A 12,403-nucleotide genomic window follows, 5' to 3' on the forward strand; every position below is an offset into this window, starting at 1 on the left:
GCTAGGGTATTCTTGCTAGATTGAAAAAGGAGCTTTTATAGTTTCACTGGTGTCTGCTACTCTGCAGTACCCTTCTTCTCCCGTCTTCTAACCCTCCAACATGGAGTCATGAAAGGTGGCACATGCTGAAAAAGATTGAAGTAGTCCCCAAATCATCTGGTTTGCATTTAATTTTGTACTCAGAATATTTTCCACATGACTGCTCAATGCAGACTGTAAATGCTGGACTGACATTCTATTAATTCGACTATAGTTTAAAATTTACTTAAAGTGCTAGTTATTCTGTTTACTTTATTTCCAACAGCCCTGCTAAATTATCTAATTAACTCTAGTAGTTTTGTAAGTCTCTCAGATTATCTAGCTGTATAGTCATATCTACAAAATTATGACAGTTCTGGCTCTTCTGCTCTACTGCCTTTAAAACATTTTTAGTTAATGAACTAGACCCTATAAATTTTGAATAAAGTGGATAAAATTGGCATCTCTATCTTATTCCCGATTTTAATAGGAATTCTATTAGTGTATCAGCTTTAAAATGATTGGAATTCAGTTCTGATACTCTGTCATTTTTAGGATGTTTTATTTCTTTATTTTTCTTTCAGGAATAACTGTTGAATTCTTTGACAAATTTTTTGGTATAGAAATAGTCCTGTCAAGGGGTGGGTGGGGACAGAGAAAGGGGAGGGCATAGGTGAGCAGTGGGGTCAGGGCAGGGCTATAAACAAAAAAGAAAAAACAAAAAGAAATAGTCCTGCATTTTCTTGTGTCAGTGTAGTTAGTGATGTTGGTAGATTTCCTAATGTGCCATGCTTGGTTTCCTAGAATAAGTTTAATTTATCATGATGGCTTATTATTTTTAAGTTGTGTTAGGTTAGAGTTGCTTAGTTTAGGACATTTGTATCTATATTCCTAAGTGTGATTAGTATTTTTCTCCTTGTGTGCCATCTATGTCAGATTTTAGCGTTGAGCTATGTCAATGTTGTACAAAATGAATTAGGAGATTTTTCCATGTATGCTCAAGGACAGTTTGAATAACAGAAATACCTCTTCCTTTAGAGAACCTTTTTACATCACAATCTGGGTCTGGTTTCTATTTTAAGTAGCTGATAATTCCAGAGTAGGAATAGATAAGTTAGACCAGTAAAAAATGAACAGAACACTGAGAAACAGACCAAAATAACATACAGTTAATATATTCAAAATTATTAGATCAAATTGCTCGGGAAATGATGCATTGTTATTATAAATAATGTTGGGAAAATTAGCTTTCTATTTGGAAGACAACAATATTAGAGCACTACCTCATACCATGTTCTTAAATAAATTTTTATTGAGTTAATAATCTTAATGTAAAAATTAACTATTAAGGCATTTGAAGAACATATGGTGACAATATTTTTATTACTTCTGGGGAGCTTTCTTAAGATGGTAGGAAGCCCAGAACCATCAGGGAAAAATTGACAGTTACATTTAGATTAAAAATGAAAAAAAAAAAATTCGTGTGCATAAGACACTTATAAACAAAGTTAAAGGGAAAGAGCAAAGTGGCAAACCTACTGGCAGATATTATCTGTCACACTTATAAAAGGTAGAAGGTTTTAAATAATTATTTAGTAACAAAAAAGAAGGTAAAACTCAGAAATTTGGGGCATACTACAGAAGAATCATTAGGCAACAAATATATGACTACTTTGGCAGTATCTCTTACATATTTAAGTATACAACACTCTTGGATCCGGAAATTCCAATTCTGTGTCTTTATCCCACAAAAATGATTGCATTTATTATTTTAGTCATGTGTGTGTTTGCACATATGTATTTGTATACTTGGTTAACCTTAGGAAGTTGGGAAGGATACACTTCAAATTGTTAATGTAACTGTTACGGTGGTTCTTTTGGAGGATAAAGTTGGATGGTTGTAATTTTAATGACATCTGCATATAGCTGTTAGTATAACAGCTCATACAAGTAAATGAAACTAGTAATATTAAGAATAATTTGTTTTAAGTTATTTTCTTTTAGATTGTGATCATTTAACTGTACCCATTTGGGATGTAGAAAAGTATTTGCTATGCCAGATATTATGATTATTATGAGCTAATTAAGCTGTTTATTTTATATACTCTTTGTAAAGAGCATTTTTACAACAGTATCAAAGTGGCTTCTTCCTATGCAAAAAGAAATTAGCTCTGGTCCTTAGAAGAATATTTGTAGTAGAAAATTTGGAATTTTGAAGAATATTTTAAATATATATTTTTTAAGTTTAGGATTTTATGTACATGTGTGACACTTGGAATGTGGTAAACTGCCATTTGGGCAGATGTTGTGTCTTGCTTAATTTACATTTTTGGTTCTTAGCATAGTAAGCAGTACCATTAGTTGATTATTTCTCTTGATTTGACTAATTCTTATCTCTTGTAGCATTTAGACATTTGCTGCATGAAGCTGTGTAGTCTTATTTAGTCTTATTCCTCACAGTTTCTAAAATGATATGAAATCTTCCTAATTTAGATTCAAAGCAAATATTTAAGTAATTTAGGCAGTTCAGTTATTGAAAAGTTTATTCATAAATTTCTTATATAAATACATTATATTTATATTGGTTCAATTGATTTTCCTGTTAAATAATATGGACAGTATTTCTTTCCTTACTTAATGAAGGAGTGTTATTTCAGACCACTTGAATATCCTTTAGTTCAGATTTGAGCAAACTACAACCCATGAGCCAAATCTGGCATGCTGCCTGTTTTTGTCAATAAAGTTTTACTGGAATACAGCCATGCTCATCCATGTGTGTTTTGTCTGTGGCTGATTTGCATTCTAAAGGCAGAGGCTGGTAGTTGTGACAGACACTATATGGCCAATGGAACTTAAAATATTTATGTCTGGCTTTTTGTAGAAAAATTTGCTAAACCATGCTTTAGAACATTAGAATAGTCACTGTGGATTGCGTTACAAAACCTCTCTTCAGGCTCTCAAGGGAACCTTTGGGTCAGTTCTGTCTTTTTTTTTTCTTTTAATTCTCAGAAAATAATTTATTAAAATGTATCAATCACATGGTGAGTACAATTTTGTAGTAGCATAGACACACATTCACAGATTTGTTACAAAGAAAACTGAACAGGTGTTGAAGTGAAGACACTTTAGTTGTGGAAATGGAGAGCAAAATACTTTATTTTTTAAATCCCAGAGACTGGAATGCTTAAAGATATGTGTGCATTAAAAAAAAAAAAAAAAAAAAAAAAACGTGTTATCACCTTGAAGAGTGTGCCTAAACCTGCCTATTTCTAGAAAGAGTGATTTGAAGCTGAGAATAACTGCATGAATGGAACATTGACTAATACACTTAGAGGGGGACTGCTGAAGAAAGGTGACATTTTTGCTTCACATGTCTTCCAGTGGGAACAATGGATTCCTAGCTTCCTAACTAATGTCATCATGAACATAAAATCGTTATGCCACACTGACTGAAAAATCATTACCTCATGGTCTATGTTCACTACATTTGCAGTTATGTTCCCATATCATTATTCTTTTTTTTAATTTATTTTTTTAATTTATATCCAGCTTAGTTAGCTTATAGTGCAACAATGGTTTCAGGAATAGATTCCTTAATGCCCCTTACCCATTTAGCCCATCCCCCCTCCCACAACCCCCCAGTAACCCTCTGTGTGTTCTCCGTATTTAAGATCTCTTACGTTTTGTCCCCCTCCCTGTTTTTATATTATTTTTGCTTCCCTTTCCTTATGTTCATCTGTTTTGTCTCTTAAAGTCCTCATATGAGTGAAGTCATATGATACTGGTCTTTCTCTGACTAATTTCCCTTAGCATAATACCCTCTAGTTCCATCCACGTAGTTGCAAATGGCAAGATTTCATTCTTTTTGATTGCCAAGTAATACTCCGTTGTATATATATACCACATCTTCTTTATCCATTCAACCATCGATGGACATTTGGTCTCTTTCCATACTTTGGCTATTGTTGATAGTGCTGCTATAAACATTGGGGTGCGTGTGCCCCTTCAAAACAGCATCCCTGTATCCCTTGGATAAATACCTAGTAGTGCAATTTCTGGGTTGTAGGGTAGTTCTATTTTTAATTTTTTGAGGAACCTCCATACTGTTTTCCAGAGTGGCTGCACCAGCTTGCATTCCCACCAGCAGTGCAAAAGGGATCCTCTTTCTCTGCATCCTCGCCAACATCTGTTATTGCTTGAGTTGTTAATGTTAGCCATTCTGACAGGTGTAAGATGGTATCTCATTGTGGTTTTGATTTGTATTTTCCTGATTGTGAGTGATGTTGAGCATGTTTTCATGTGTCAGTTGGCCATCTGGATGTCTTCTTTGGAGAAGTGTCTATTCATGTCTTTTGCCCATTTCTTCACTGGATTGTTTTTTGGGTGCTGAGTTTGATAAGTTCTTTATAGATTTTAGATACTAACCCTTTATCTGATATGTCGTTTGCAAATACCTTCTCCCATTTTGTCGGTTGCCTTTTAGTTTGGTGATTGTTGCCAATTCTGTTTATGTTCACAATTCATTTAGTCAAACATTTACCAAGCACCAGTTTTATGCTAGGCACATTTCTAGGTGCTGGAGACAAAAGGAGGGAACAATGAACAAAGCACATAAAGTTCCTGCCCTCATGAAGTTGCCATTTGAGTGTAGGGGAGACAGATAATTAAGCATGAAGATTGTCCTCTTAAAAAGAGCAGATTTTTTATTTTTTCTGATTAGAGGGCTCATGGATTTATTAACAAAATATGATACCGACTTAGGTTTGCCAAATATGTTGCACCTTGGCTAAGTATTATATGGGATACAGTGTCCATTGTTATTGAGACTTATTTTCTATATTGGTGAAGTTTGTAGAGGTCACTCTCCCTTTTGGGTAATTTTGGGTTCTTAATCTGTTATTAAGTTTAATTTCTCACTGTGGATGTTAGGGGCTCAATAATTATATGTAAAATTCATTGGCTGACTATATGTTAAATTTTCTGTTAGGAAATTCAATGCTAAAATAAAAAATAAATATTTAACACATCTCACATAGTATCACAGTATCTCTCATAGTATCACAACTATGTACTGTGATACATAGTTTATATATCAAACCTCATTTACTCGTAGTAACTCTGAGTTATTATTATAATTCCCTTTTTTGGGGTGATAAAACCAGCGTTCAGAGAGGCAAGGTGAAGCAGTTCAAGGATAGCACCTGTTCATATTAGCATCTTGGCCTGACTGTCTCCAGGGCTGGAGCTCCTGGCCAAAGTGCTGCTTAATACTTTTTTGAGGTTTGCAAATAAGTGTTTTCAAGTTGGCATTAATATAAATGGACTTTTACTTTTAATTGCCCTTTTATCCTTTCTTTCTTTCTTTCTTTCTTTCTTTCTTTCTTTCTTTCTCTTCTTTCTTTCTGATTGACATTTGAAGATAAAAGATAATTTTTTCTTTTTCCTTCTGTATATGTTTAAGGTAATATAATCCAGGGAAGTGGAAAAGAAGGAATCTGCAGAAAGCGATTAAATTCATCAGGAAGTTCAAAAAGTACATCAGCAGAGCAAGACACAGGGAAAAAGTGCAAAAATGCTGATCAGGAAGAGTCTATCATTTCATCCAAGGTGATTTTTTAAAAAATTTATTATTTGGGGGCGCCTTGCTGTCTCATTTGGTAGAATGTGTGACTCTTTTTTAAAAAATTTTTTAAAACATTTGTTTATTTTTTGAGAGACAGAGACAGAGGGTGAATGGGGGAGGGGCAGAGAGATAGGGAGTCATAGTCCAAAGCAGGCTCCAGGCTCTGAGCTGTCAGCACAGATCGTGACGTAGGGCTCGAAGTCATGAACCGAGATCATGACCTGAGCCGAAGTCGGATGCTTAACTGACTGAGCCACCCAGGTGCCCCTAGAGTGTGTGACTCTTGATCATGGCGTTGTAGGTTTGAGCCCCAATATGGGTGTAGAAATTATTTAAAAATAAAATCTTTAAAAGAATTTATTATTTGATCATTTGTTTTCTGTATCAAGTGTTCTAGGTAAGAATTAATTATATGTTGTATGCAGCAAGGAAAAACCCAAACTGCTATTTATTACTGAGTTTATGAAGATAAAAACTAGCCCAGATTTTTTTTGGCTTACAAAAACTAAATTTGTACTTGCTTTGTAGAAAACATATCTATTTAATTTAGAAATTTTCAGACTGGAAAGAAAGTGGAGACCACTAGACTCTGGTTGTAATTGGCACCTCCATTCTGAAAACCCGGTTTCTTCTATTTCATTGGTCATCCTCAGACTGCATATGTAGCCACTTTTTTCTTGATACCTGTGAAGAACAACTGATAGGCTGGTTCTTAATAGTCTGTTGCAGGATTATTTCTGGGCTAATTTACAATATTTAGAAACTTCTCTTTCCTCTTTCAGTTTTTGCTAACTCATTATAATGGTTTGGCTGACTTAAGCATTCTTTAACACTGGGTACTTAATGAAAATGGGACCTATTATTGGATGCATTTAAAATGAGAGAATTAGAGAAAGAGAGAAAGCATGAGTGAGCGAGCAAGGCAGAAAGTTCAGGTATTTTTCCTCTTCAGAAAAGGGTGGCTTTAGGTAACAGTTCTCGTGATCTGTAGTTCTGTGGCTAAGCCCTGTGGGTGTCCATCTTTTTAGTCTTATCAGGAGCCAAAGGAGTAGGATTGGTTTTAGAATAGTGTATGCTGGGATGATTGAAATGCAATCAGGTCTTCCAGAGGGTCAGGCCTTTTATAGTACTCACCTCACTCCTGCCTCCTCTCCCATTAGAAAAGATCTGGCTTCTCACTGGATCCTTTCTTCCAGCTAGGGAAGTGAGGTCTAATCCCCATGGGCTCAACTCCTTTGCTTACTTATGGAGTGAGGTTTAATAAATGAAAACAAAATGTTTTCTAACTCACATGTATTGACCATAAAAAGCTATTAAGATAAAACTTGTTTACTTTGAGCCCTAATATGCTCTATTCTCTGAACATATTAATGTGACTGCCTTTTGTTTCCAAGAAGAAAAATTACTTTTTTCAGAAGAAAATTTGTAGTATACATATTTTGCTATGTTTATCCCAACCCATTACCCAAGCTTGGTAATTACAAGTAAAACTTAAGAACACTTTCTTAATTGATAGATTGCAGAGAGTAGCGAGCAGTAAACAGATCCGAGATATTTGAGGTATTTGTGAGATTTTGAAGACACACAAATTAGACTGTCTGCGAGTTTTGTGACTCTAATAATGTCTGGTCATGAAGATAATTGCTCTGAAATTGTCCATATTTCTCATTAGTTCTTACATCTTCCTGCAGCTCCTTACGGGTTATATAATTGTCCATTTTGGGAGTGAACATGAGGGTGCTTGAATCTAACTTTAAAGAAATAATCTATCTACCTAATTCACATAATCTAATTAGGGCTCAGTTATAAACAGAAGGAAGCCTACTTGAAACAACTTAAGCAGGTGGTATTATAAGGCGTGTTAACTGTTGCTGGGGAGCCAGGTCCCAGGAATGCTGGAGCATTACTTCTCCTTCCTTAGGGTTTCTGAGGGAGCTTCATCTCCCCTAGTACAGGAGAAATAAGCCTCAATTTTCCATAACCTTTTCATAACACTTTACGCAGGGCTCTCTGGTAAAGTGGGGCCAGAAAAAGTGACTTAGACTAAAAAGCCAAGCAGAGCCTTTCCAAACTCCATGCTCTGTCCCTGTCCAGTTTCAGTTTTAACACTGGTTGGCAGCTGCTCCTGAGGGGTTTCTATAGCGTGGAGCAGGGGAGGGAAAAAGTTAAAAGTGAGAGAAAACAAGAGTCTGGGCCCACCTAGTTAGTCTAATGGCAGGAGATTACCAGTTACAAGAGACTAAGAATGGTTTGGCCAGGACTATAGAGTAGACGTAGGTCAATTTACTTAGAAAGGATCACATTCTCTTGGGGAGAATTGGAGAGAAAGGAAGTGGAAAGAAGGGACAGAAATCACCTTCACCCTCTTGGGCCCTATTCCTGAGATTCTGATTCAGTTGATCTGCAGGGCCTGTGCAACAGTATTATTGTAAATAAACTCCCACAATTTTAATGGCACTGAAAGGTGAGAGCTACTGATGTACCATCATTCAACACCTTAGAGGAAACTGTGGACCAAGGTCATATTGCTAGAGATCTCGGGACTCAAATGTAAGTCTTTCCATTTGGGGTATAATGGATTTCTCTACCACACAAATTAGACTGTCTACAGGCTTTGTGACTCAATGTCTGGTCATGAAGATAATTGCTCTGAAATTGTCCATATTTCTCATTAATTCTCTTACATCTTTCTGCAGCTCCTTACGGGTTATGTAATTGTCCAATTTGGGAGTGAACATGAGGGTGCTTGAATCTACTAACGTTAAAGAAATAATCTACATGATTTACATAATCTAATTAGGGCTGTGTTACAAAAAACAGAAGGAAGCCTAACTGAAACAACTTAAGCAAATAGTATTATAAAGCGTGTTAATTGTCTGTTCCTGGTAAGCAAGCTACCCTAATATTTAGTGACTTAACAGTGTTTTATTATTTCTGATAATTCTGTGGGTTGGCTGGGCTCAACTAGGCAATTCTTTTGTGACACCTTTTTGGTGTTGAGCTGGGCTGCTTTCAGCTGGGAACTTAGCAGCGGCTGGAACATCCAAAATGGCTCTACTTGCATGAATAGTGCTTCCATAATGGTTGACTGAATGACTGGCTGCTGGCTGGGCCTCCCTTTCTCCACTTAATGATTAAGTAATCTAGGCTCAGCATCTTTACCTGACGGCTGGTTTCCAAGGGAGTGAAAGTAGAAGCATCCTTCTCTTAAGGCCTACATTTGGAACTGGTGCAGTGTCATTTCTGCTGCATTATTTTGGTCAGAGCAAGTTACCACCAGCCTAGATTCAAGGGGAGGGGATAAGGACTCCTCTGCTTAATGGATAAAAGGATGGAAGGAATTGTTGGCAGTCATCTTTGATGACTGTCACACAAAGATGAGGAATAACTCAGTTTCCAGAATGGAAAGGAAAATACCAAGAACTATGGATCATAAAGACCAGCTGGGACAAGGGGCTTGATCACAATCATGTTGGTCTGTGGTTTTCCCATCTTTACCTCTTGAATCGTTCTTCATTGTTGTCAGCAGGCTTGTTTCACCTGGAGTACGACATGGTCACTTGTAGCTCCAGGCTCGTGTCGTCTAGTTGTTCAGCTGAAGAGGAAAAATGAGAGTTTCTCTGTGGTTTCTTCTGTGTTAAGTTCTAGGGACTTGGATCATGAAATCTCCACTTAGGTCCTTCATAGTGGTTGGGGAGAATGAAGTAGTTTAATTACCCCTTTCTGAGTCATATATGCACTCATTATCAGACAGATGGAGGAAAGGGGGTTGATAAAGAAATAAATACTAGGCATTGTATTTTTTTTGCGGGGGGGATACTATAGTTAGATCTGGATAAATTCAGAGGAGGAAAACTGGTAGTTTTTAAGTTGGTCGAGATCAGCCTAACAAATGAGATTTGGAACAGTTGGGAACACTTGGGTTATACCATAAGGTGAAAGAGCAGATATGAGGAAGAAAGGGCTTTCAGAATTTCAGTGTATCTAGAGGGGATTCTCTTGTTTTGACTTGGCCTCTATTGAGCAGTCAGGTGTCAAGGTGGTCAATTAGGACAAAGAGCTGAACTGAAAGTGACTCAAGCCTTTCTTCACTTAGTGCGACGATGCAAGCCAAGGGGGAAATGAGTTGTCAGCTTCCCAGTGTTCCATTTTGTCCCAAGGAATGGCACTTGGCAAGGGTCAGGTAGAAGAAGGTATGGAGAATCTTCTAACTGCTGAGGAGCCCTGAACCAGAGGCTTCTGCCTCTTTCTAGACCAGCAGGAAGAAGAGGAAGAGCTAGGAGTGGAAAGGTACAGAGTCAAAGTAGAGAAAAGTGCCTGTGCCTCAGCCAAGGCCCCCCATAGGGAGATCTCAGTGGAGATCCCAGAGAAGGGCCTTAGCCAATCACCCCCTTCCCCCACACACCTCTCCAAAGAGACCTCTGGATGGAGGCACCTGGGCAAGGAATGTCCCATAAGTATGGCTGGTCCAGCACGGCTTGAGTCCCTGCTTACAGCTCCTTCCAGGAAACTGTAGCATACTGGCTGTGTACCATGTCTGATGTGGGGAGGGCAGCTTCCCCCATGAGGCCTGCCAGTCAAAGCCTTGTGATTGTCTAAACTTGCACTTGAAAGATCACATATAGAGTTTTGGCCTAGAGCCAGACTCCTCAGTCTGCACCTTGCTCTACTGACTGCTGTTTCACATGAGTTCCAGAAAGACCAAGAGGTCTGAGCGTACTCCACCCAACTGCTGTCTATTCCTTTTAATCCGAGTTAGGGCTCCCACATTGAATCCCATCTCCTTTTCTGTTTGATAGGCTTGACTAGACATCGTAGAATGTGGCATATTAAGCTAACAATTTACAATAATGTAATCTTACCTCCATTTCCACCCCCCCCCAACCATATTTGTCTGACCCAAATCTAACTTTCACATTTAAATCTTTGAGTACTTCTAGTAATATATGCCCTTATTGAGCCTTGGGACTGATAGTAATAGGTGATACAGCAGGTGGAATGATATTGACCTCTCAGTCTAGCTACAGGGGTCACAAGTTCCTAAGTCATAGTGGGAGTCTTCGCCAGTTAACCCTGAGCATCCCAGAAGTCCATTCAGGCGGTAAGATATTAAAGAGATATAAAGAGAACAAAAATACCCAATTGAGAGCATCCTGAAGATAAAGGCTATTCTGCCCTATCAGGATGCTTTAGTGATTTATTTGGCAAAACCAACAATTTGACAAGTGTTTATCTCAGAAAGTGTGAATCTGAACAACTGATCATAGAGTGTAATGTAGGCCTATTGGTAGTTTGGATGTATCATTTTTCCTGCCAACTTGAAGACTGCAGTCAGGGTTATTCAGAAAGAATTTTTTAAAAAGTCATCCAGAATATCGAAAGGTCCAAGTATTCAATAAAGTCTTTAAGGCATTACCAAAAATAGGTTGTTTATTCTTGAAAGCTGGTTGGGGGGGGTGGGGTGGTATTTTGAAACTATCTTCATTTGTCTTGAGCACATTAGATACGTTGGCTTGGCTGCTTATATTATAGTTTGTTTGGGGGGAGGTGTATGTTTGGGGGGAGGAGAAAGATGCTTATTTAATCTCTTTGAAGGAGATTTTGTATTAGGTGTTGAAAGATGGCTGGCATGCTAGCAAGTGGGCATGACAGCAAGAAGTGTCAGTGAACGGCACAGTGTGAGCAGAGGCACGGAGGGAGGGAAGCATGTGCGGCCCGTTAGTGTACATGTACACTGGAGTGTCACCTGCATGCTTGCATGGACGTGTGTGCGGATGTGGGTGGACGGGATAAGGGGAGGAAGCCACTGCAGTAGACTGGGGAACAAATCAGGATGGCGCTTGACACCAGACTGAATAGAAATCAGGACTGTATCGTATGGCCTCAGAGACTTTGAGAAGGAGAGTAAGATGGTCAGGAAGATGGCTATAGCAACGGTATGTAAGATGGAGGTGGGAACCTCCTAAGAATCTGCCATGGGAGGCCATAGGGAATGAAGGCCTGAGCTAGAATGGTGGCTTTGGGACCAGAAAGGAGTGAGCGATAGGAGACACATTTTGGAGAGAGAACTAACAGAACCAGATGACTTAACGGCATATCGAGGAGAAGGTATTGAAAATGTTCTCAACACAACAGAGGAGTAGGTTTGACAGTTGGGGGAGGGAAGGGAGTAGCTGCTTGCAGTGAGGCAGTGGTAGCATATCTCTGAAAGCTGTCTAATAGACTGAAATGAAAGTCTGTCTCACGGAGGAGGTAAAAATCAGCACTAAGGAGAGAGTTCTGTTATATCTGTGTTATTTGGAAGCAGACTTGGAAACAGAGCATTTAGAGTATAGGAATATATGGAGGTGGAGGCTTTGGCAGTGAGAGCCATTTCTGGTTTCACTGCCTGTTCTGTATGTATATGCAGCTTCCCCTGTGCTAATAATTGCTGACGTGAGTATGCTGGCTGTTAGGTATTTCATTTCTCTGTATACAGATGCCTGCTGTGGAGTCTTACTCCTATTTCTTTACGAAAATAGCAGGGGAGATGAAGAATGTAACTCTTATTGTGCAGCCATCTCTTAAGTAAGGCTATATGCCCCAGAGCTCCTTGATACTGGTTTAGTACATCAAAGAATCCTACATCCTTTGCTTCTGACTAGCCATATAATGCCATTTATGGCATGGCTCTGATGAGCCCCGCAGAAACATCTTTTTATTCATTCATTTATTCAGTAAGCATTCATTAAACAAATAGTGGTAATATAATGGCATTGATAA

The 12,403-nt window shown here is 38.3% G+C and overlaps 1 protein-coding gene across 3 annotated transcripts in view; it reads left to right on the forward strand.

Moving 5' to 3' along the window:
• APLF (aprataxin and PNKP like factor) overlaps positions 1–12,403 on the forward strand; it is an 85,095-nt gene that overhangs the window by 37,108 nt on the left and 35,584 nt on the right. For all 3 annotated transcript variants that reach the window (XR_006215785.1, XM_042981604.1, XM_042981603.1), the window contains exon 6: positions 5,480–5,625. Coding sequence is in view for 2 of the 3 variants with exons in the window: in XM_042981604.1 (XP_042837538.1) it covers positions 5,480–5,625 (146 nt within the window). In the remaining variant the exon portion in view is untranslated. The remainder of the gene's footprint in view (positions 1–5,479; positions 5,626–12,403) is intronic.

The sequence above is a fragment of the Panthera tigris genome, chromosome A3 (genome assembly GCF_018350195.1).
Source record: "Panthera tigris isolate Pti1 chromosome A3, P.tigris_Pti1_mat1.1, whole genome shotgun sequence".
Lineage (NCBI taxonomy): Eukaryota > Metazoa > Chordata > Mammalia > Carnivora > Felidae > Panthera > Panthera tigris.